We start from the raw sequence: 26361 nt of genomic DNA on the forward strand, positions 1-26361 counted from the left end.
CAGCTCAGGAGTTCCCTGGGGGGGATTTGAATGGGCATTTAAACAATCACGTTTGTCCAGTGGGCGTCACAGGTTCCCCTAGAGAGTCCCAGTCATCATTGGGCCAGCTAGCTGGGCGAGAATCCGGTACAGTGGCACGTGACCAGCACTTCGAAGGGCCCTGCCCTCGGTATAATACTCTGCTGCAGCCCTCCGGAAAAGTCTTAGTGAGTTTTGAACAAGGGGCCCTGTACCTTCACTTCACATCGAGCCATGAAATCGTGCAGCCGGGCCTATTAACGGTAAGTCGGACATAAGGAGAACCCAGTGCTATCAGCATTCACGGGAGAAGGGGAGACTCGTTCCCAGCTGAGGGTGGGCAGGGGAGAGGAAAGGAGGAGTCATGGATGAGGACACATTTTGAGTCTGACCCTGAAGGATGAACAGGGATCAGACAGGTAGAAATGAGAGTATGGCTGTCTGGTTGGAAGTATACTGGCCAAGTCAAGAGGTGGAGACGGATGGGCTGTGTGCAGGGAATGGTAAGAACCCTTGTAAATGCGGAGCGCCTCTTCCTAGGGGCAGTGCCACGCTCAGCTGGTCTTTCAGGGGCAGCCTTTTCCCCGAGGCCTTTCTTAGTATTTCCTCCAAACGCCATTCTGCTATCTAGCAGGATGTCCAACCAGTAAACGAAATCTAGCCATGTTATTCGTAGGAACCAGAAAGCAAGGGAGAGGCAGGAATGGGGAGAGGCAGATATAACAAATAATCAAATAGAAACTAGTAATTGAAAAGTATGGTTATAGAAATAAAAATACTTAAGTAAAATAATAGATCAAATACAGACCAAGAGAAAATCCAATCTGGAATCCCCGCTGTCTAACTTGTCTTCCGTCTTTTATAATGCAAATTCTGCGGGGGCATTTGCACAGCAGGCTAATGGTGGAGGAGGAATTCTGACCAGGGTCCATGTCTTGTCCTCTGCCCACTACCCCACACGGCCATGGCCCCCATTTCATTCCATAGCAACGGGTTGCCCCAACGAGAAGCCTGGAGTGGTCCAGAAACAATGCAGGTGTTGGCATGTATAAAATCACCTAGAGTCCTGCCGCGACACAGATAAGGGACAACACGAAAGGAAAAACGTGTTTTCTTTTAAACTTCTGTCTCGTCCTCAACCTTACTACCCTAAAATTGGCATTTATTTAAAATTTCATTTCTGTTAACATATGGATCATGAATGACATGCCAATATACATTTTGCAGTATTCCAGTGTGATTTGCATACAGACTAAAGTTTGCCCCTTGATCAACATGCTTTGATTTTTTGTTTATTGATTGATTGATTTTTGATTTTTCTTTGCCCATGGTTTCTAAAAGTTGGAGGTTTCTCTCTCAAGTTCAATGGGAAAGAGTTCCATAGATAGCTCGTGGGTTCCGTGTGGCCCCAAAGCCTCAGCCTTCTCCCAGGCTGTCCGAAGACTGGTGGGACAGACAACAGGACACCATCTGTAGGAGGGGTGGGGGGCCTTCTGGGGCCAACTGAGCCCACCTCCCTGGAACAGAGCCAGGACTGAAAGGCCTGCCTGGTACTGAAGATTCCTCCCTGGTCAAAGGGAACAACAAAATATTGTCTGTCAGTCAGCTCTGTCTTCCACCTGGTCCTGCTTTGAACTCATTGTCTGAGCCCTATTATGAGAAAGAACTGAAGAGGGGCTGTCCCCAGAAGACCTCAGGAAGTTCAAGCATTTCTGTTTTGATGCCTGTTGACAGCCTGTAACACAGAAGAGCAAAGAGATCTTCCTACCCTGTCCAGAACTCACTGGGGCCCTGGATGCTCCCAGAACAGAGCTGAGAGCAGGAAAGGCTGGTGTCTAGCAGTTGGGGTGCCCCGAAAGAGGGCCAGTGGTGCCTGGGGGCCAGCGGTGCTGGGGGGGGTGTCTTGCAGAAGAGTGTTGCTCTCTCAGAGCCCGTGTCATTGGATCACTGTCAGAAAACAATGTCCACTCACTCCAAATCACTATCAGACGGTATGTTTTGAGAAGTGGACAAACAATATGATATTTAACAAAAGACATGTGGGAGTATCACATTCCTTTAAAAAGGAATAGGAATAGGAAGTGGTTACCCAGGGCAGTTTAAACCAACAGAGAGCATGTCACCAGGACACTGGAGAGAGGGGGGGTGGCTGCATTATCTCTCTGTATAAAATCCAAAACTAACAGTTCAAGGCTGATTTACTTTCTGATGTAATAAAATGTAGGTCGGAAGTCAGTTTGTTATTCATACGTCTTCTGTCCATGGGCTCAGAGACGAGTGCGGGGGAAAGTTACTGACCAGAGAGCCTGAGACAGGGAGGGTGGGGGGCAGAGCCTGACCTCCCTCAGCGACCCCCTTCCTTTGATAGGCCTGACTGCGGTCTCCTCTGTAGGCCATCAAATGCGACGTGAGTTCCACTTCGTGACATGTCAGCCGCCTTCCGTCTCGCCTCAGTCAGGCCCCCCTGAGCCCCACTGCTGAGGGGCAGTGTGACCCCGCAGGGCCTGCGAGCCTCCGTCCCGCCTCGCTCTGCCCCTCTGATGGTGTCAGGAACGCCCCGGAGCCCATGTCCCCACTGGGGTGAAGAGAACAGCCGTACCCCCAGGGAGGCTTTTTTGTGCCGTGAAAGGCAGTGGCAGGGTCTAGCTCTGAGCCACACACAGGAGAGGCACGCAATACCATTTTCAAAGAAGGAGGAGGGACCGGGTGATGGAGGCCATGGTCCAGGAGCGGACTCAGTGTGTCATTAGGCACAGTCTTCCCCAGAAGCTGAATGGTCTTCAGCAAACACTGGCCCAAGGTGCCTCCTTGTGTGCCCATGCCCTTGGGGACTGGCACGCCCCCTCCCTTCCCGGGGAAGCTCTGTGTTGGCGGGGAGTCTGAGCTGAGGCTCAGTGGGGAGGCTGTGGAGGGAACAAGCCTGCACCCCCACCCTCCATGGCTGGGTCTCCTCCTCCAGGGGCTGGCCCCTGACCGTGCCTGCGCCCCAAGGCCTCCAAAGGTCCTCATGTATACAGTAGCTCCTTAATAACTGTAATGAATCAATATTGTTTTCCTCTCCTGTTTCCCTCGGACAAAGCCTGCAATTAGTCCTAATTGTTTTTATACCAAATGAGGTCTGTGAAGTCTTCCGCGATCCAGCTCGCTCTCTCCCTTGCATGTAATTTTGCCCACTCCTTCTCGCCACCAGACACCAGTGGGCTTGTCTCGGGCTTGACGAGAGCACACACAGCCCCTGCTGGGGTCTCACGGGGCGGGGCAGGAGAGCTAAAATGACCTAGAACAAACTGGAAACAATGGCAGCCAGTCAGTCTGAATTTCCAGGCCTGACTCCTTAGTCCTCCGGTGGTACCACAGCCCCATCCCCCCGCGGTAGACAGCGCCCTCCCGTGGAAATGAAGAAACCTTGCGGGTGCTGGGCTCTCCCCTCTGGAGGGTTTTTGTAACAGGTGCCCGCAAGCTCAGACGGCCACCGGGCCTCTAAGACCAACCCGCAAGCCCGGTGCTTGCGTTAGCAATCAGAGCGGGCTGCTGTTCTAAACACAATAACACTGTTCCCAGCAACAGCTACTGTATTTCATTACATGAAATTAAAACCCTTAATATGTGTCTTAAGCAGATGCCTGGATCAAGACTCACAAAACAAATAACCACACAACAAACAAAAAAGAGAATAAAACAAGCGAAAGTGGGAGAACTGCACCAACATACAATCAGAAAAAATATTTTAAAAAGATATTTTTAGAGGACTTTAAGCCCAGCACCACGTAAGAGGCCTATATTCTTGGCATAAACGGATAAAGTTATTGATTAAAAGAAATGGAAAACTGGGAAATGAAAGACAATGACGTTTACAATTTATTCCTTTATCGTCAATGTAATAGACCAGGTGAATATATAACTTTTATGAAAGAAAGTCACTTTCTCCGTTTCCTATATAATCATCCAAAGTGGAATGTAGTTTTCAAGGCATGCCTATCTTTGAACAGGCCCGGGAGGGGCACGCCACTGGCCGGCCCCTGCACACACCCGCCCCGTACTAGTTGACCTTGGCCCTGCTTCCCTGGGCCTCCGTGCACTTTTCTCAGGGACTGCGCCTTCAGGGAGCATTCTCCGGACTCAGCCTGGCTCTAGTCCCTCCGGTCCCTTCAGCCGTCCCTCTGTACCGGCCCACGACATAAATGACATGAGCTGCAGAGGCTTCTGTGCCAGCTGCCCCTTCAGTGCTGGACCTTAGCATGACCGACCATCCTGGTTTGCCTGAGACTAAGGGGTTTCTGGGATGTGGGACTTCCAGTGCCCAGGCAAATAGGGAGGAGTTGGTCACCCCAGTGCTGATGGGAGTCACACCACGTACTTTGGGGCTTGCCTGTCACAGCTGCGGGAGCGAAGGCCCAAGAGACCCGAGGCTTCCTGCTGTGTAAATGCCCTGCCGGTCGGCACTTGTCCAGGTGGGTTCTGGAGACACCTGCTTTTATCTCCTGTAAGGCTCTGGGGGTGTTCTGCTTTTTCCACCGTTTACTACTTAGTACATGTCCCTCCTAGCACCTTCCTCTGTGCGCCGGGAGCTGACTGAGAATGTAGTGCCAGTTCCAGTTGGTTCTCTGCAGAAATCCTTCAGCGATGCTCCTGTTTGTTTTCCAAAGTGAGGGGGGGGGGAGGGGGTTGTCACAAGGCCAGAAAGCCGCACATGTGCAGGTCAATGTATGTTTTACACTATTCGACAGTGGGGAAAGCCAACCTGTTAGGGTTTCAAAAATATGTTTTACCAGAAACGCAAATCGCTTCAAAAACAGTTTAGTCACATTTATTACATAACAGCAATAACTCTTAGTCAGCTCAGGCTGCTGTAACAAATTACCATGACTGACACTTTATCTTTTATTTTTTATTTTGTTATGTTATGTTAGTCACCATACAGTACATCCTTAGTTATGACTGATGTTTTACACAATAAACATGTATTTCTCACAGTTCTAGAGGTTGGGAAGATAAGATCAAGGTGCTGGGGGCCCAGTGTCTGGTGAGGGCTCGCTTTCTGGTTCACAGACAGCTGTCTTCCTGTTGTGTCCTCACATGGTGGAGGGATCCTCTCTCAGGTCTCTTCTTGTAAGGACACTAATCCCATTCATGAGAGTTCCACCTTCATGCCCTAATTACCTCCTAAGGGCCCTCTGAATACACCTCTCAATGCCATCATGCTAGGGATTAGGTCTTCAAGCTATGAAGTTTTGGAGGGGGGCACATTCAGTCCATAGCAATAACTAATATTTAAAGAGTGCTTATGGGGCGCCTGGGTGGCTCAGTGGGTTAAGCGTTTGCCTTCAGCTCAGGTCATGATCTGAGGGGCGTGAGATGAAGCCCTGTGTCAGGCTCCAATCTGAGCATGGAGCCTGCTTAAAATCGTCTCTGCCTCTCCCTCTGCCCCCCCCCTCTAAAAAAATAAAGAGTGCTTGCTACACACCGAGTACTGTGGTAAGTTTCAAATACATCATGTTTGATTGTCAGAATATGAGGTAGGGGAGGAGACTGAAGCTCAGAGAGGTTAAATTCTTTATCAGGGGACACAGAGCTGTAATTGGCAGAGCCAGGATTTGAATCCAGACAGTCTCACTGCACAGTCAACACTTGGACTCAGAACTGCAGACTTGAGGGTGTCTGGGTGGCTCAGAAAGTAAGCATCTGCCTCTGGCTCAGGGCATGATCCCTGGGTCCTGGGAGCGAACCCTGCATCAGGCTCCCCTCTGCTTCTCCCTCTCCCTCTCCCTCTGCCGCTCCCCCTGCTTGTGCTCTCTGTCTCAAATGAATAAATAAAATCTTAAAAAAAAAAAAAAAACAAAACAAACGCAGACTTGGGACTGAGCACGATCACGCTTGAGCAAACTGCTGAGAACCCTGCAGATTCACAGAGTGCCTTCTGGGCAACTGTGGGGCACATCAGTCAGGGGATCGTCTTCCTGGACCTGTGTCCAGATCACTGATGGGGCTCTCAGTTTCTACAGAGAAAGTTAGATCGAATGTATCTGTGTATTCTAGGAATTACCCAGAGTTTGGCCAGATAGTCTGAAATTCCATGATCATTCTGGATTCATATGCGGCCACCAAAATTCCAGGGATAACACGCCCATGGCTAGGAGCCCATAGCTACTTCACAGCTCAGCCAGTTCCTCTTGAAAATGAGCCACAGTGATAAGGTCTCAGCTTGAAACTTCAGATTCACCCAAAGGTTCATGCTTCAAAGGCCACCGAAGAAATAAAAACCTCATCGTGTGGTATTCTGTGGCAGTTTGGGTTTGTATCCCCTTTGATCAAATTCTCTGCATGCTGGAAATGACTGCCTGGCTTCAAGTGCTGGTCCCACCACTTGTAAGCTGTGAGATGGGACTTAATTTCCTCATCCGTACACCGAGGGTAACAGTCTCCCTTCCACATAAATGAGCTCATCTGTATAAAGTACTTGAACAGAACCTGGCCCATAGTAAGCACTCAATAAATATTTTTTATTCAGTAAGAGGACAACTTTTCACTGTTCCTCACTTGACAACTCTGTAATACATAGAACCTTCCGGCTTGAAGAGAACATACATATGACTGCTACAACCTTCAGAGCTGGGAACCCTCTCCGCAATGTCCCTGGACAGATGCTTACCTTCAGTCTACTTGGTAGGGAGCTGGCTGTGTCAGGGACCAGCACTCCAATTGTGGATGGCACTAACTTCTGGGAAAACAGTATGATCATAGTGCAAAAAGCTTGGGCTCTAGAGCCTGCTTTTAAGATCTCCCCATCATCTCCACCACCACCATTCTGTCCTAATGGTTCATAACGAGAAAAATCTACAGACCTTTGATACAAATCTTTCCATATTACAGTGTGCTTCAGATAAAGCTGAAAGTGAACTGACGCTCAAACGATCAAAGAATATTCATTTTTAACTTCTCAAATCATGGTCATCTGGACCATGAATTAACAGCAGTGACAAAGCCCCATTAATACTCTTACTTGTAGCAAGAACATTATCTCTATGGGGTTACTAGCCAGGACTGGTACCTCAAGCTGTTAGTATGTGACTGACTCTTGCAAAAAATCTTAGAAAGAGGGGGACGAGCAAGTGCAGAGAACAATCAAGAGTTCTCTTGGGCTAAGAAATGTACGGGAAATGCTGATTATTTCTACAAAATGTTCAACTAGGTAGGTAACTCAGCACATAATGAACATCAAATGTACAAAAAGTCCCCTGAACTCAAATATGGATTTACATGGTTTCATTTGAATTCCAAAATAGATTCCCAGCATTTCAAATAAGCCTTTTAGTTTTGTTCTTTTCCTTCACAAGGGAACACACAGTTGTACTCAAGTCCAAATAGTATCTGACTGAGGTTGCAAGTGTGCTGCTGTTTTTCATCTTGTTCTTAACTGTTCTAAATCGACGACGTTTTCATTTTTTCCCCCTATTCCACTCATTTTTGTAAATCGGGGGTGAAACGCAACAAAATGGCAAACAGTAGCACTGGCTGCCTGAACAAAGGTGGGAATGCTGCTGGAAGCCCACGGATGACGGGAGGGCAGCTCCACACACCCTGTGACGGAAATCGTCCACCACTGTCGAGTGGCTCACTAGCTGAGGCAGGTAGCCCAAAAGTACACAAAGAGTGGTGTGACGGGCCTACAGAAGAGCGCGGGAGGTTCGAAAGTCAGATAGACTCAAGTCACGTGCTCTCTGGCTCAGGGGCCACTAGGGGAGCCAAAAGTAATCTGCAGGTCTGCCTCACATTCATTTTCTAGAGCGAGTGGTAATGCTAGTTCCTAACACAAATCAAAGGCTTTTTAATCGTGAGGACAACTGGATTGTATATGTGAATAGTGCTTTCTAAACAGCAAAGTATCCATATCAGCTTATTCTCATATCAGAGGAAATAAACTTTCTCGGGGACTGTTAGATCTTTGTGTAACCTTGACTCATGTACCCCAATCTCTAATCTACTCAGTTTCTTCAAGCTCTTTTCTAGAAGATACTATGTGTGTTTAATTGGGCATAGGGACTGGATCATTACCACCTTTTCCAGGTTTGTGTCCATCTTGCCTGATGGGAGGACAACCCAACTAGTTCACAGGAAGTCAGGGGGACACTGGGCGCACCGAGGGAAAGTGACCAGATGGAGACGGAAGGACAACAGGGTAGCTAAACCAACAAGAAACAGGAGTCAAGAAAAAAATAGCAACAAAATGTATTTAAAAACAGACTTCTCCAGTTGGCATTTTGAATGAAATAGCCAACAATGAACTCCAACCCTTTATGTTGTGTTTCTTTTGCTCCTGGAGTCCTCTTGCGGCTTTAATTCTTGAAACTCAGGCAGCAGCACCAGACATTAAATCCCCAAAGGGAGAGGTATTATTAAACCTTCTGCTGGCCATTCTTTTCTGAACACAAATGGACAAATTCTTAAGCCCTCTTATTCATCTCATGATGATCATTAGGAGAAAAAAATTAAGCCAAACTTGCATATTGAAAATAAGAACAAAAACACACACAAAAAAAACCCCTGTAGATAATAAATATCGCTGATTCACTTATTTTAAACAAAGTCCAATTTTATTCACTCTTAATATCCTTGCAGTCCATTGTATACCTTCTGCACTGACCTAAAGGAAGAGGGAACAAGTGATTCCATCAACAAAAATGTGATTTCTCTAGAGTTTAAAGAGCAGGTTCCATTGCGAGGCTCACAAAAGGCCATGTGACAATCGTGGATCCCAATTAAACAAAGAACTACCCATGTTCGAGTTCAGTGCGTGGGGGTCACCTCCACCCCCCACAGGCACATGCATGTCCAAGATGGCCCCTGGTCTCTTTCTGTCTCTCAGGCACCAGATCACACACCTCCCACAAAACCCTATCAAATGAGAAATGAGAAGAGGCCATCAAAATGGAAATAAAGCTCTTCAGTTGTCTTCCATTCCTTCTTCTTTGTCCTCTTTTCAGTTTTGACCTCTTTCACCGTTCTCCTTCTTCTTCCTATTTAGGACGCACCAACTGGGCCCTTGCCTCAAGCAGCCATGGCTGACGCCACCCCTCTCAGCCTCTAGCCCTTCTAATGTATACCTCATCCTTCCCTTTATGGTTTGGTCCAGCTAATTTGTTTTATGTGATTCCATTTCACACTCACACCCACACACCCTTGGTTCCAAAGCCCAGCTCACACAGCCTTTTATAAAATAGTGACAGAAGAATTTTGAATATCTCCTTTACAGAAAGTCAAATTCATTTCCTGGTCCTGTGTTTGATGTCTGATGTCCCTGGAGGGTTTTGTTTGTATTGCCCGTCCTCTTTAACCGCTGTTCTCATACTCACATACCACAGACACATAGGCACGCACGCTAATTCTCTCTCTCTCTCATTCGACTGCTCACCTTCTCTTGCTTCCTCTGTTAACTGTTCTTTTGGAAAATCCACATCGAAAGTGATTATCAAAGAGCCCTTGATGTTGTTGTTGTCAAAGTTGGGGAGCCCTTCTCCTTTTTTCCATAGCTTGGCTCCTGGTCTGGTGATCTTATCCCGGGAGATATGTACCTAGAAAGCAAAAGGGTATGGAACTGAACTAGGACTAGGACTGATACTCTTTGAAATTCTAGTGAGCACTGGTGTCCAGAGCTCCTGTCACAGCTCAGCACAGCAGCAAGGATGAAGGGACAAGGGAAACACCATTAGGACATTGCAAGCCAAAGAAGTACGTTTTCAAAAGAAAAAGAAAAACCAAACATGTAATCTCCAAATCACCCGCGTGAAGGCTTTAAAAGGGCAGGAGGCAGGAAAATGGGTCTGTTTACCTTGTGGCCGTCCAAGTGAGGAATATCCATATCAAAGCCCACCAGAGACTCGACTAGTGAGATTGTCACATTTGTATATAAATCATCTCCTCTCCTTTCGAATATTGGGTGTCTAAAAACAGAACAAGGTAAAAATCATTAACTTCCATCTTCCTTTGGAAAGTGTTCAAAAGGGTTTTAGAAAAATCTTGCAAAAGGATGACTACCACTCCTTCAAACCATTAGCATTTATTAGATACTCCTTTCTGTGTAGTACTAATTGAAACTATGAAATTGTGTAAGATTTATTAAATCCTATGCTTAAGAAGCTAATAAATCAGGAGAAGGCAAAGCACATAAGTAAAACTATGAGTAATTAAGTTATAGAAAAGAGAAAGACAACTTCTGGCAGTGAGGGCTGGGTGATGGGCATCGGGAATGCGTTTGGGAAGGTCTCCAGAGCTGGGCTCAAGGCCAGGTCAGCTCTAGAGATGCAGGTAAGGTGGAAATGGGGGAGGCGGGGGTTGGGGTATGAGGGAATTCTGGCAAAGACCAAGACCCGAGAAGGTACCAGGTTTAATAGCATGTGTTCCAGTTTCTCTGGGAAGATGTGAGAAACATCAAGTAGGTAAGGAAAGCTGGGGAGAGTCCTAGAGGAAAGCAGAAGGGGAAAGTCCTAGGCAGTGAGGGCTCATTTCTCCATATTTATGTAAGAAACTTGTTCCAAGGAATCCTTAGAAGCAGAGGTATCACTGCTTTCCAAGGTGGTAACGAGAGAAATAATAAACCAGAAGCCCGAGTCCCGGGGAAAATTCTTGTAAAAGCAGCACTTCATGCTGAAGAGAAGCTGTATATTATGTAATAGAAGGTTCTTTCTATGTAAAGTCTTCCATCCCTGAAGGGTGCCATGCTTCCTCAGTCGAAATCTCAGGTCTCCTTGAGTCCCATTCGTGTTTGCCTCTCTTTTACAACTCCTTACTTGTCTTGTCGATGCTTTCCTTCCAACACCTTTTGGATTTGTAGATCCCGAGTAAATATGTTAACAGCTCAATCCTCAGCCCCAATCCCAAATTTTCGGTATTGATGCAGAGTTACAAATGATCATTTAGGGTATGAAGGGCACAAAAGGGCACAAAAGACGGAAAAGTTTAGCAGTGTCCTGGTGGCTATCCATCTGTCTCTAACCCAACTCATCTGAAAAGCGGGGGCTAATGAGAAGGCCTCCAGCATCCGATCACTTACTTGACAACTTTGATTCGGAACCGCAGGTCCCCTGGCTCTCCATCCACGTGAGGCTCACCTAGTCAGAAGACATGATGGCATGTGGTACGTCATACAAGACGCACACCGCAAATCTATCTGCAGTTCACGAGAATTTTTTAAAGCCACTACCTTAGGTGTGGCCTATCAAGTCTACCTGTGAGAGCAGTGTCTCTAACTGGTTATATCAAGTTTCAGACTATTAGTGAAGATCACCTGTGTCTCAGGCACAGCAATAAATAACTTGACCTGTTGCCTAAACAAAGAAAGATTCATTGATTTCTTGACCCTAAAGTCTTAAAGCTTCTTTTCTTTCAGAAACCTTAAAGGTGAGGTCTGAGAGCATCTTATTAATGCCAACCAGAGCTACATATCTTCTCTCATTGCTGAGTTAAAATTAATCCATTAGGGTCTGAATAACCTAAATTTTGATATAACTTAGTCTACTAGATAAAGAGTTACTACGTTGTAACTTTTGGCCGTGATATTCTAAAGATAAACTGTAGTGCTACGGTTTAAGGAGAACATCCACGAAGGCCATGAAAGGCTCTCTGTGCCCTAAAACTGATCGAAGAGTGTTGGAAATGATACACGCATTTACTTGGTGGCCGTTAGGATATGGTGTGAGGTGGGGGTGGCCGGTATTCACAAGCACACAGAGAACAGAGAATTATGACAGTAAAACATCAGTATCAGTATTTCACCTTCTCCAATAAAGGGGTACTCCATGCCATCTCTCACCCCGGGTTCTATTTCTACCTCCAGTGTTCGTTCTTCATTCACTAGTCTGAGACAAAGAGAATTTAGAAAGAAAAAAATGAAAATACAAACTAAACCCCACATACACATAACTGATTTTTTCTGTTCTATCAGAGTTTTTCTTAAAAGACTATTCCGTATCTCTAGTTGACACAGCCATCTGAGATCTATTTACATCTCCTACATGCCAAAAGCCAGGGCAAAACTACTATATATTATATAAACTTGTAACTGTTGCCTCCAAAGAAGCCTGCAGTAGACTGATTACTCTGAGCTGAGTGATCAATAACAGAGAAAACTACTCACACTTATGTAAATTTGCACCTGGAAGGACAGGAATCAGAAGCAAAGTTTATCTCATCTTTTTCCTGATCCCACAAATAACTGATCTAGTTTTGACATATATATAATGTACAGTTCAATTAAATAGTTACGTTGATAACATAATCAGCAAATAGTACTTCTCTAATCTGAAATGTTAGCTGGATATGTATGACTGCTCTGCTATTCCAAGCAGGAAAAATGAAACATTAACACTTGCTAAGTATATTCAGAAATAAAGGGCACAGCTTACTAGTTCAGAAACACAGAAGGAGATATTTAGAAGAAATACTTCTGGGAAAAATAAAAAGGTACATGTCTTTGCTCTATCCTTTGGTGGAATGTGAAAGAGAGAGAGAGAGAGAGGAGGGTGTGAGGAGATGGGGGGGAAATCTCGGTATGGACCATTAGCACTTTATTAGACAAGTGAGAGGATGCAAGTGTCTCTTGGTAGAACAGAGAAGGTGCTCCACTTACTTGACATTAGGGCACTCGTCACAGACCACCTCCTGGGTCATCTGGAAGCGCCCTGGGCCCAGCTGGGTAGTCCTCATCTCTTGCCGGCAGTTGCATTTTCGTTTGCCCGGAGCCTGCCTTGCCACGGGTTTGTTCCTAACTACCTAAGAAGTACATAGACAACATTAGCTTTTCTGTAAAAGAGCCTTTGGTTTCCTTAACTGATGAGGGCTGCACTCGTGCTGGAGCTGGAACGTTCCTTTCTCTGGCAAGCTATCCCCCAGGGAGACCTAATGCTGACAGAAGCCTTTGTACAGGAATGAAGCAAACGGATACTTAAATGACTCAACATCTGAAGCTGGAGAAGAGAGAGGCGATTAAGAAAGAAGAGAACCGAAAAATAACGTGTATATCAGCATTTCTAAGGCACAACCAAACACCACTGAGTTAAAGCAGTTCACAGAACTGCTATCTTTTAAGAAATCTGAGCTGTGCAAAGCACAACCCCTGGAGAACAACCACAGCCTTGAAAAGCTGGTATTAGCTGCTGCCATATCATCAGCTATGATAAATCTAATGAAAACACTTCCTGGTTTCAGGCAACTCCATCTAGGACTGTTTCCCACTGCGATCTTGATTCAGATACTTAACAGGTGAGGGACACAACGATCAGCTCTCTGTAGCTGTGTGCAATGATCCCTCAAGGTTTGTGGGAACCAATACACATGAAGAAATGTATTCCTGGCTTTGCCTGTTTCATCAGTCAAACATCTAATCACAAGGCACGGGTTCATGCCGCAGGATGACACAAACGCTTGAGAGAAAAGCCCCTGACAGCCTACAAACACATGAAAGCCTAGGCCAACGGAATAAATGACAACAACAGTAATTAGAGTAGACACTCTATACCACTTACTCCGTGCCGAGCAATGCTCTGATCTTTTACATATATGAACTTGTTTGAGCCTTGCAACAACCTCATGAAGTAGATGCTGGTATGGTCTCCATTTTACAGGGGAAGTAATGAAGGCACAGAAAGGTTCAGGAACATGACCAAGGTCACGTAACCAATACACAGCAGAGTCAGCATTCGAAATCAGGCAGTCTAGCTCCAAAGTCTGTGTTTTTAACTACTATGCTCTCTCAAGGTCATTTTTCCTTGAAAAAGAATTTTCCATGGGGCCATTTAAATGGCAAGGTCACTGACATCCTTTACAACAACTGGATTTTTGTTTAGGGACACACTAACTGCGAAGAGTGATGTACACAGTGTATTAGTGATGACTGCAGACAACAGCTCCGGAGGGAACATGGGAGCTCATTAGGCTCACCTCCTTCTCCCACCTCAGCAACCTATCTTGCTCTTGAAGAAGAAACGGCCCAAATACTTTCAGTGCCCTTTCCCCCACCCTTCAGTCTGAACCACAGTATTAGAAGCCAGTGCATCCTCTGTAACCATCCAGTCCTCTTCTTTCAACTATTAACAGCAAAAGCACAGCTAAAGAAAATGTTTCTTGTCAAACTGGTACATATGCATGGACTACTGGCTATCTCTTCCAAAATCCTCAAAAAACTAAAAGAAAACATGGATTCCAGGAAATAATAAACACACAACTAGTTAGAAAACTTGAGAGATGGAATGCGGTTTTGAACTGGCATGCGTACTGGCGGCTATACCTCGGCAGCTAGCAGGGCCGCTGCGGACACCCTAGAGAAGAGTATTTGAAGTTCTGCTTCCATCTCTCTCCTAAACTGCCTTGGGACAAGCACTGTTTGGCCCCCCTCCTCCAAAACAACAGACCCCAGACACTAAACAAAACCAAAAAAACCTCCAAGAATACAAATAGAACACAGTTAAAACCACTACTCAAAGGCTTGCCCCAAGACGCTTTCCCAGGGAAAGAGAGTTGCTGATACCCATAGAGGAAATACAAGCCCAAAGGCCAAAGAAACATCTAGACACCCGAGGAGTCCAACTATACGTCCCCCACTCCCCAGAAAAGACAACAAACTGAACAAAACATATATTTTAAGCAAATGTATTAGAGAAGACAACCGAGAATTTAAAATAAGCATGGTAATATTTAAGGAGATAAGGGAAGACATTAGCAATAAGATAAGAAATAATGTAAGGATCCAGGAGAGATATTATGTATAAAAACATGAATTGAAATAAAAACCAGACAATGGGGTATTATTTAGGATGGACACAGCTGAAGAATATAGTGAGCCGAAAGTCCAAAATAAGGCACTCTCCTAGAAGGAAGCAGGGAAGGCTGAAGAACTAGAATTGTTTTTGTTTTGTTTTGTTTAACATTTAAAAGAAAGTTAAGATCAGATAGAAGGAGAAATGCCAACAAAGAGGATTATATATTCGAAAAAATAACAGAGATAAATTTTCCAGAACTAGAAAGAGATGAATAACCTCAAATGAAAAGATCCCAAAATTTTAGTAGAAAATACAGGTGACTTGATTTCCGATTTTAGGGTAGAAAAGAATTTCTTAAGACACAAAAACTAACCCTAAAAGAAAAGACTGATAAATTTGGCCACCTTAAAATTAATGACTTCTGTTCATTTTAAATAAATCTTCAATATAATGAAAACAAAGTTACAAGCTGATTGGCTATATTTAGCCAACAAATGTTAATAGTAAGAATAAGCTATTCTTAGAAATCACTAAGAAAAGGGCAAAAAAATATGGGCAAAATATGGACAGACATTTCACAAGAGAGTAAACAAATATGGCCACTAAATATATGAAAGTGTGTATCCTAATTTTGAACTGAGAAAATGCAAATCAAGACCACAATGAGATAAATTCTGCCCACTTGATAGGCAAAAATGGAGAAGTCTAACAATTCAGTTTGAGAGAGGGGGCAGATCCACAGGAGCTCTCACAAACTGGCGGTGGAAGTGCTGGCAGTATTCAACTGAGAAAAAAATATGGAGTTACCTTGTACGAATGAACATTGGTTCATATTACCCAGCAATTCCACTCTCCCGTATATGCACCCAAGAGAAATTTTTGCTCACATGTACTTGGATATATGTACAAGAATGTTCGTAAAAGCACTGTTAGCAAGTGAAACAAAACCCGGAAATAACCTACATGCCTGATACAATGTTGTCATGATAAAATTCTGTTCAGCAGAATTACAGCGACAGCAAGAGGCACCAATCTTGGTAACGTAATAGTGAGTGAAAAAAGCCAGTCCCAGAAGATAAGGTATGGTATGATAGCATTTTTACAAAGTCAAAAACAATAAAAACACAACATTATTCAGGTATTCATACAGATATAATACAACAAACAAACAAGAGTGACAAGGGAACAATAAAGACAAAACGCAGGATAGTAGCTAGCTAGCTCTGAAGGGAGGCAGAGGAATAGAAGAGGGAAGCAGCATGTAGTAGATACAAGTGGTGGTCTTCTTGTCGTTCGTTCTTGGGCTGGGCGATGAGTTCATGAAACAATAACTGTGCATCATGAACTGAGGATTATGACGAAGACAACTCAGTACATCTGGTCACTCTCCCGACCCCCAAAAGAGAGAAGGTACTCAGAAATTTGTTGTGTTTAGTCAAAAGAACAAGTTCTGGGAGTTAATATAAATAGCCGCATTGTTTGAACTTACTTCCACAAAATTTCCTGCATATACTTCTTCCAAAGTGACTTCTAGATCTACGATAATATCACTGCCTCTTGGAATATTTCTGTCTTGCTGACGAGGGGTTCCTCCAAACATGAAACCAAAATCTCCAAAAAAGCTGTGGATAAGTGTAAAATCATCAGGAAAAGAAAGCAGAGTTCACGTCTTCAATGATTTAGTTTTCTTCACATGGATACGATATTGTGTCCTACCAACATATTGTATAAAACCTGACATTTTTAATACATCAAAGTCATACATCATACACAATTTTTAATTTATACAATATCAACTATATTGCCCCCACCACAAAAAAATTTTTCCTTTTAATAAATATCGTCCAGACATATAGCACAGTGCATAGAGTGTGCTGATGAATTCAAAGTTGGGCTTTGTCAATGAAATAGTAATCTGTTTTAATATCAAGGAATATCAGGATATAATGGACTTATGGAGAAAGGGCAGAGTATATAGAAGCTCAGGCAATGCTGACTCTAATGGTAATTTTGAACATTTGTAGTGTTCACTTTGTATATTTAGAAACAAGTTTTAAAGAAGCTACTGTTCTGTATAAAACTCTTGGGTACATAATTAAATAGGCTAAAAAAGCATCAGCCTTAGTAGAATTCTGGGCCTTAAGGAAGTTCTATTCTCTACAAAACCAAAATCAATTTTTGTCAATAACAAAAGCAACACTTTGAATTAATACAAACAATGACTTTCAAATGTGCAGGTATTCAATCTTAACGTTAATTTTTGATGTTAAGAAGCCTCAGATGTTAGCATAGTGATGACAACTAGGTAACTCCCTCCCACCCCACTAACTAACCAAACTTGGCGAATAGATTCCCTGAATCTTAAACAAAAACAAAGAGGGAAGATTTGCCGGGGTGGAGGTGGAGGTGGAGGGGAGGGGGTGGCTGGTGCAGATGGGAGCTTTCTCTTTCTGGTATCACTTCTAATAGCCAAGGGGAACAGGACACTTTCCTAGTAGGCTACAACAATCAAATCAATCCTGGGGAAAAGAAGGATTTCCTAATCATATTACTCATACATCTCCACAAGTCCTGAGAAATCTACTGTCACCCCCAAATACTAAATGGGGGAAACTACTGTATGCAACAGGGACTTAATTCTTTTGGGAAAGGGTTCACAAAACACTTTAAGAATCTGAAGAAAGCCATAAACCCTCTCCCCATAGGAAAGTATACTCAAACATTTTTTTGTTTACAACTTGATTTGAAACCCCAGATGATCTTCTATAGCTCATCCGGGCATACAGAAATTCACTAAGAGGGGTTCAAAGAGCGTGAGGGAAAGCGTGTATTATTCCAGCCATTTAGCACTCCCAGAATGTCATGTGCAACAGGAGATAAAGGGCCGCTACCCTAATTCCTTCCACCAATGCCGATTACCATAACTGTCCCTCTCTTGTTGATATATGAAAAAGAGGCAGTTCTCTTGTTGATAGAATGAAAAAGAGGCAGAGGGAGTAGGAATTTCTCTCTCTCTCTCTGTTTAGAATAATTTTGTGCAATAACAGTTTGCAGATTCTAAGACAGAAAAGAGACAACATATAGTGGTTTTCCAACATATAGGGAAACAGCATATAGGGACCCCCCAACATTGTCAGGGTCAATTTGGTTGACACAGTAAGCTGGATGGACAGCACTTTCAGTGCTACCTGTCTTTTTTGGAGCTTTACGAAAATAGAAGAGTGCATTCCCACGGGGAGGAGGATGATTGACCTTTTGGTCAAGAATCGGTTGAGTTTTATTCTCATCAAAAGCTCCTGACCAAGGGAGCAAGGATAAATCTTTCATAATCATCCAATGATCCATTCTCAGACACTAACACTTTGCAGATGGGCAAGTTACTTACTGTGAAAAAATGTCTCCATGGGAGCTCTGATGACCATCTTTTAATCCCTCTTCACCATAAGTATCATATTGTTTCCGTTTCTCGCTATCTGACAGAACCTGGGGACAAAAGCCCGTGGAGGAAAAGATCATGAGTTGGTAATATGCGATGAAGGTACATTCATATTTATGCCTTTTTTTAGAACTCTGATACTGTGTCTAAGATTTTTGTGGAATGCAGTTCTCATCATGTATGGTATTAAGACACGTACGTATTTTCTTCAGCAGACTACATTCTTTGACGCACTGTCCATTTTGGAGCTTCCACAGTGCTCAATTCATGTCTTTACCAAAATTGGCCCAGTCACATAAAAATGCCATGAGATTCGCAATGTGGCCGTGAAGGGGAGGGCAGCAACAGGAAAGACAGGAGATGAATTCCTCAGGTTCCTTCCCATGCAGTTTGGTTCTTGTGCTCGTGTTGTTCACCTGTACGCTACAGTAGCTCTCTGAACCATAGATTAGGATAGGACTGTGACAGATTGTCATTAGTGACAAAAGCAATAAAATGGGACAGCCTTCAAATCCGTTCAGGCCTACACGTCCACACCATATAGGTGCCTCCCCTCATACACATTAGGAGACTGACAGGTCAAGGGAATCCAATGATAGGCCCTTCAGAAAGGTCTATACTGCTATATCTTCATATTCCCTTTTCCATTTGGGGGGTATGTAGAAATCCTTTTGCAGAAGAATGCTGTCTGCCATATAAGTTTAAGTTTGTAACCTTCTGAGTCTGAATTAGAGAGAGTAAAACAAACAAACAAACAAAAACCACTGCTCTATGAAGACTGCTCAAGGACTATTTCACAGCTTGAAAAGATTGGGCCCATTCCATTTATAATACTGAAGAATATAAAAACAAAATAAGCTTCCATACTCTTTAAAATCTGCTTTCAACATGCCAAAAAAAGTGAAAGTTTCCCATCTATTTAGAGAAATCTGAAGTATACCCACACATATAGTTTTGACAACTAAATAATTTTATACCTTTGTTATTTTAAATCTCCTATTTGGACAGCAGATTGAAGGGGAAGGTTATTTCAAACCCACACTTGCACTGGCTCAGGAAAAGAGAGGCTGGAAGGAGATGGGGCCTTGTTGACTCAGCAAAAGAAAGGGAAGACCTGCCTGGCATATATAAACAGGATACACTTTTGGCTCCAGGCTGAATGATGTGTAAGAAGCCACTGCAAAAATTTTCTTTTTCTAAATTTATCTTAAATGTTATAAGAAATTGAGTGTATGAGAGACAGCAATTCTTTTTTTTTTTTTTTAAAGATTTTATTTATTTGTCAGAGAGAGAGAGAACGAGAGTGCACAAGCAAGGGGAATGGTAGGCAGAGGTAGAAGCAGGCTCCTTGCTCGATCCCAGGACCCTAGGATCATGCCCTGAGCCAAAGGCAGATGTTTAACTGACTGAGCCAACCAGGCGTCCTGAGAGAGAGAGAGCATTCTTAAAAGCAGAGACAAATGGGTTAGTTCAAAAGTGGCTAAAGTACTTGACTAAAGGCACTATGATAGTTCACGTGAAAAAAATATTTTGGTAAATATCCTTAAAAAAAATTAGCTACTTCAGGTAAGTAGAAATGGGCAGAGTTAACTTAAAAAAAAAAAACAACACCCAAAACTATTATCATGTGATCTGGACTTCCAATATGTTTACTTTCAAGTCTCCTGTGGTCTTGTCTTGACAAAGAAATGGACCCCACATTTGGGTCTATAAGAAACACCACTCCAAAACCCCCAAACAGGGACACCTGTGTGGCTCAATCAGTTAAGCGTCTGCGTTTCGGCTCAGGTCACAACCCAGGGTCCTGGGATTGAGTTCCGCACCAGGCTCCTTGCTCAGCGGGGAGCCTGCTTCTCCCTCTGCCTGCTGCTCCCCCTACTTGTGCTTTTCCTCTCTGACAAATAAGTAAATAAAATCTTTAAAACACACACACACACACACACACACACACACAACCCCCAAAGACTATTTTAAAGCCTCTTTATGGAGAGCAGAGGATCCTGGAATAACCCCCCCAAAACTATCCTTAAAGTTATCTGTTACAATTCACTTCCTCCTCAATTTTTTTTTGTTTTGTTTTTTGTGTGTGTCCTTTTTTTTTTTGTCCAAGGAATGTGATTTTATCCCATGGTCTTGGAAACTATTTTATTTTCAAAGGAAAATAAAGGTTCTTGGATGACTGTCCAATCAACCCTGAGTCTCAACTAATTAAAATGCAGCAGTAATCCTAGTTCAGTAGAGAAGACGGATCTGTATTCACAAAAGACTCTTCTACTTAACTGGGATTTTGATTTGTGAACACTAATTTATTTAAGGACCAAAGGCAATGAAGTGAGTGATACAAAGAAAAAAGAAAATTTGAACTAGTGACTAGAAAGGTTCTTAGAGTTAAATAAACTGCAATCTCATGAATGATTTATGTAGAGCTTGCTTAGGTCACAGCTAAAGAACATGGCAGACTCTTTAAATTTTTTTTCTTTTTTTTTTTTTTTTTAGAGACACACAGAGAGAATGAGTGAACATGAGAATGGTGGCTGAGCGGCTGAGGGCGAGGGAGAGAGAGAATCCCAAGCAGGCTCCACACTCAGCATGAAGCCCGATGCAGGGCTCGATCCCATGACCCTGAGATCATAACCTGAGCTGAAATCAAGAGCTGGATGCTCAACAAACTAAGCCACCCAGGCGCCCCAACATGGTAGACGCTTTAAAGAACATGACAAATTCTTAGCAACAGTTCCCTAAAAAACATTTTGGACTATAGGGTTCTTAGCAAAAAAATGGGAATATTTATGGGAAAAATAATGCAAAATATGGAAATAATATTATCAACAAGAACCAAAATGTTACATATAATTCAAGAGAGTCCACCAACGCTCTCAAATTTATTTGTGGGCCCTAGGTTAGGAATTTCGGTCCTATAGGATCCCTGAAGGTGTCAATAGAAGAAAGTGGGACCCATTAGCTCTAGATTTCTCCTGGGTATAAATCACTGCTTTAGTTCAGTGGATTCTTTAATCTAGGCTTTGGGATCCCTTCCTTTGGGGTTTTTCCCACTACTAAAATATTTTTCAGATTTGGTTCCAGCCTTCTCACTATCCAGGGATTTAACTTGAATTCAGAAGTTTAGCTCCATAACTTTCAGAGTTAAATTATTTTTTCCTGTGTCCTTTTAGAAAATGGGAATCACTAGAGTGATTATCACTAGAGTGATAATGCTGCAGTGTGTAACTGAAATCTGCTAAAAAAGCAGAACTTAAATGTTCTCACCATAAAAAGAAACAAATAAGTGAGATGCTGGATGTGTTAGTTATTTACATGGGCAGAGTCCTTTCACAATGTATACATATATCAAATCATCATGATGGACACTTTAAACATCTTATAATTTTGTCAATTATACCTCAATAAGGCTGAAACTCCTCCCCGACCAGGATCTCTTATTCTATTTCTAGAGGAAAAGTGAATTGCAACATATGAAAAATAGCTACCTCTTAATTTAATAGATGAAAGATTATTAGAACTTATTTATAAAACTTTTTCACCATAATGTTAAAAGAGTCTCTGTACAAGTTTTCCAAATAGTAAGTAATTTATTAAGCATTCAAAGAATATTCCTCGGTGTAATTAAAACTGAAAAAAAAAGAAAAGAAAATGGGAATAAGAATATGCCCAGCTCTACTATATTTCATGGTATCCTAGTGCAGATTAAATGAGATGATACTGATGAAAAAGTATCTTCATCTCCTGATTAGAGGCTGCAAATTACAAACTGTAGTTGTGTTTTGTTTGATCTGCACAAAAAAGAAATTTTTAAATTGAATTCGTTACCAACATTTTCCAATCAAAAGAATTACATAAAAATCTGGATTTCCACTTCTCTTGAAAAACTACATGATCTGGCAACACTGTGTTTCCATTTGCACATGGCAAAAACTGGCTGGGGTTGAGTAATAGCTGTCCCCTTGAAAATGGGCAAGAAGGCTTCAGTTTGTCACAGTCCTCCTCAATCCCTGTTGATTCCCAACATGGAGGTAGAATATTCACTGTCATGTTCTCTTATAACTGCCCTGCATGTTATGTGTCTGGTCCATGCGGGCATGTGGATTTGTAATCCTCACTTAGATTTTGTTTCTATTTCTGGCTCTAGCTCCCACACTGATTGAATGATGAGCCATCTACTCATTAATCTATCAATATTTCTTTCTTTCTTTTTTTCATCTTTTTCACCTTACTCTCCTTAATCAAACAAAAACTAATATGAAAAAATTAGGAAATAGCATATACTAATGTTAATTTTCAATACAGCACCCAGCACTACTTTTAATCTATTGCCTATTTTTAAAAAGAAGTGACCTGGGGCGCATGGGTGGCTCAGTCGTTAAGCGTCTGCCTTCGGCTCAGGGTGTGATCCCGCAGTTCTGGGATCGAGCCCCCCGTCAGGCTCTTCCACTGGGAGCCTGCTTCTTCCTCTCCCACTCCCCCTGCCTGTGTTCCCTCTCTCGCTGGCTGTCTCTCTCTCTGTCAAATAAATAAATAAAATCTTAAAAAAAAAAAAAAAAGTGACCTGAAAGAAGGGAGTGTTACTTTGTGTTACACTGTCTTTTCTCTATCTGTAGGTTTTATTCATACTTCATCCTTTTTCCTGACTCACCTCATAAGCAGCACCTAGATCCTGGAATTTCTCCTGAGCTCGAGGATCATCAGGGTTCCGGTCAGGATGAAGCTGTAGGGCTAGTTTCCTGTAGGCCTTTTTAATGTCTTTTATAGAGGCACTGCGAGGCACCCCTAAGATCTTATAGAAATCTCGCCTGGGGAATAGGGAGGGAGAGAGGGTACTTCATTAAAGAGTTATACATCACATTTTTAAAAGTGAAATTTGTTCCTTTATATTTAGGTTTGTGTATGATCAAAAAGGTAGGAAAATGAAAGTATACATGTGACACACAAAAAAGAATGACTAAAAAGAGAACACATCAGAATTTGTCATGAGTCATATATTTAAGTAGTCACAATGAGAGGCTATGCACTTTTCGAACTTTGTTAGAATTATTCAAAACATCTGTGGTAGACTTCTCTTAGAACTATCTTCAGGCAGAAAACTATTTTATTTATGGTCACACATTATTTTCAACCAATAACCGTATGATCAAATTAACTCTCTCTTTTTTCCTTCCCTCGATTAGTGACTTCCAATGACTTCTGGCTGTTTCTAAAGGTCAAATAAAAACCAAAGGATGATTTTCTTTATTCAAAAAGATTACATCACACAAATGTTCGAATAGTAGCTTTGTTTGGAATGTTAAACATGAAGCGACCGAAATTAACTTTAGAGGTTAACATAGAGGTTAAGCCAAAATCCAGTAAGAACCCTGAAGAAAGAATAACATCCGTTTGGATGTATGAGTTGTGGTGTTTTTTTGCTAAAAGTTAGAGAAAGTATCAATCCTGCATTGCTAGTGGTTATACTGGTTTGTCTTGGTCAAGTCTTAATTATAGCCAGCTGCTGAAGCCCATATGCAGAAGCCTAAAAATCTCAGCAGCTACAAATACACATATGGCATGAGCTGGGAGATAAGGTACAGATTCACTGACCTCCTTGCAAGGGACTATGTTGGAACCAAATTAATTATAAAAGGACTCGTTGCAAGAAGGGCCAATGGATGGAACAGACTATAATAAACTTTCAGGGCAGAGACTGTACAGCCCATAGAAGACACCAAAAAGTAATCGTTGAATGAAATGAATAAATAAGCATGCTCACAAAAACCTACTCCTATTGCCAGCGTCACTTTAGCCATCAAAAATTATTCTGAAAATGCATTTCTCAACACAGGGGATGGGAAAGTTGTTCACAGTGGACGTGCTAGTGTAGTAGTGATGGTGATTTTAAAATGCAGTGGGGATAAAATGCATTGGGGTCCCAGGTGATACAAGACAGAACATTCAAAAAATTATTTCAAGAGCTCTTAGTCTCATTTTGGAAAGTCATTTAATCATTTCAGGTATAAGTTTGTAAAAGTATCACCTCCAAGGGATTTCACAAGAATTAATTAGATGCTTTATCCTCCCCCCAAAAATCTGCAAACACCCCTGAGATCTCGAGACAAGGGCTAAATAAATCAAAAGGTTCACTAAAATTAATAACAAAAGAGCTGTTTAAAGAATGAGGCTTACTTAGAATATGCTTAATATAAAAATGGCTAAGTAACAGCCCAGAAAAATCAGGGAAAAGATGACTGGCATAGTTCAGCATCAATATTACAGTTCCCCAAAGACTTCTTTATAAAAAGGCTTGTGTTTAAAGCTACAGAATTAACAATATTCATAATGACATTTTGTTTAAACATCTTTGGATATGTGTTGCTTTAAGTGAAGTACTAACAAAAACATACTAAGAAAAACAATAAAGCATTACCTAGAAGAAATTAATTTTTTTTAGTAATTTAAAATGTTTCACAAGGAAAAAAATGACAAAGTTCAAGCATATATGTACAGGGAAAAAAACTTTTAAGAAATAACAAGCACTTTAAAGTTTAAAGCTTTGCTAAGCAGCATCTCCTCCAGTTACAGAAACTTACAAACTGTTAGAAGCTAAGACTACAATTTCCCCACATTCTAAAATATGAGCCTGGCATATCATATCCTGTGGTCACCAGACTTTAGGATCACAGATCTAAAGGCTGGAAGGATCCTTAAGAGTTCAGGTGGCCCTACTCCCTTCATACAGGGGGCACCTTATTATCTTCACGTTACAGATGAGAATTTAGGTGGCTTTTTCGGAGGCACAGAATTTGTAAGTGGGGTGGGGATGGGTGGTGTTGAATGCTAGTTCACTACCTGTTGGCGAAATGCTCTTCGCGTTCATAAGATCATAAAGCTTCTCAAGAATATACCATGGAGAGAGACAGTGAAGCATGATGAGGCTTAGGCTGAATTACCTCAAGAAGCTGAGAAGTACAAGAACTCTCCAAAGAGTCTGCCTTGCTCCCTCAATCCAATTTCTTTCAGTCCCAGCATGGCTTCCCTACCTTTTCTCACTTCCTCACCCAGCCTCCCATCATAACCCACCCACTTTAATGTCAACCCCCCCCCCCCAGTGGCTTGTTGCAGGCTCAACATTGTATGGTCTTCTTCTGCAGCTCAGCAGCAACCCCACCCCCACGGGGTGTCTGGCACTGCATCCAAATCCCACTCCTTTGGGCAAATCTAGCTCTAAGGGCCTCTGGACCTAAGCCCCTCTCACTCATGCCACCCACTGCTCTCCTCTCCACCCCGCCAGCCTGGCCCACACGACCCATTCTTCTGCCCCTACCGCCTCACCTCAGCAACTCCCCTCTCCACTCACTCAGTCTGGCAATGCTCCCTCATCCCCAGCCAAGACTGACAGACTCACGGGCCCCGTGCCCGTGGGTGCCTGTTCCTCACCCGGCGATCACGGCCCCAAGGAGGTACAGCAGCAACAGGCAGAAGGTGCCCAGGTTCTGCGGGGCCATGGTTTCTCGGTGCCGGCCTCTGTGCCGGTCCCTAGCCCACACGCTCCTCACAGCCTCCGCCGCCGCCGCGTCGGCTCACCAGCCCACCCGGCGCTGAGAGGCCGCCTCACACCGGGGTCTCCTCCTTGGTCCGGAGCGACAGCTAGCTCGCCCCCTCCTCTGCCAGTCCACTTCCCGGGAGTCCCGAGTCCCCGTGAGAGAAGCCCCCAGCAGGCGAGAGCCAATCGCTGGTCGGGACATCACACGCGGCCGGCGCCTCGCAGCCAATCAGCGCAGTACACTTCACCTCCGAGGCGGTGCGGGCGGCCAGTTAGGCCTCCGAATTGCAGCCGCAGCTCCGGACCAATTAGAGGAGGAAACGTCAGACAGTCGCGCCGCCGCAGGAATCCGCTCAGCCCCGGTAGCCGCGAGTCGTAGAAAATTACGTAAAAAGGCGGTGGGCGCGAACCGGTGCCAAGAGAGGGCACCCGAGGTACATGAATTCCCTCCCGCCCTCCACCTCGGACTCTCCACCAATCACAAGGCTCCTCCTCCAGCACTGACCAATTACGGGAGGGAGGGTTTATCTTGTTACAAGTCTGGGAATTTCATTCATGTTGAGCTTTACGCTGGATGCGGGAGCGGAGGGACACGGGAGAAATGGGCGGAGACAATTACACGACGG

At 43.3% G+C, this 26361-nt stretch overlaps 1 protein-coding gene across 2 annotated transcripts; it reads right to left on the reverse strand.

Annotated features, from left to right (window-relative positions):
* Window positions 1-8997: 8997 nt before the first annotated feature.
* Window positions 8998-25952, reverse strand: DNAJB11 (DnaJ heat shock protein family (Hsp40) member B11). 2 transcript variants are annotated; one of them, XM_008705211.2, is made up of 9 exons: window positions 25777-25952; window positions 22856-23012; window positions 18154-18251; window positions 16258-16390; window positions 12641-12783; window positions 11788-11870; window positions 11066-11123; window positions 9845-9956; window positions 8998-9587 (listed from the first exon to the last, which is right to left on the reverse strand). In XM_008705211.2, the coding sequence occupies exons 1-9, from the start codon at window positions 25935-25937 to the stop codon at window positions 9279-9281; spliced, it is 1254 nt and encodes a 417-aa protein (XP_008703433.1). In that variant the 5' UTR covers window positions 25938-25952; the 3' UTR covers window positions 8998-9278. The 2 variants fall into 2 exon arrangements, with proteins under 2 accessions (XP_008703433.1, XP_008703434.1); XM_008705212.2 differs by having other exon boundaries at window positions 25630-25913.
* Window positions 25953-26361: the final 409 nt, after the last annotated feature.

This window comes from Ursus maritimus, unplaced genomic scaffold, assembly GCF_017311325.1.
Source record: "Ursus maritimus isolate PB19 unplaced genomic scaffold, ASM1731132v1 scaffold_4, whole genome shotgun sequence".
NCBI lineage: Eukaryota > Metazoa > Chordata > Mammalia > Carnivora > Ursidae > Ursus > Ursus maritimus.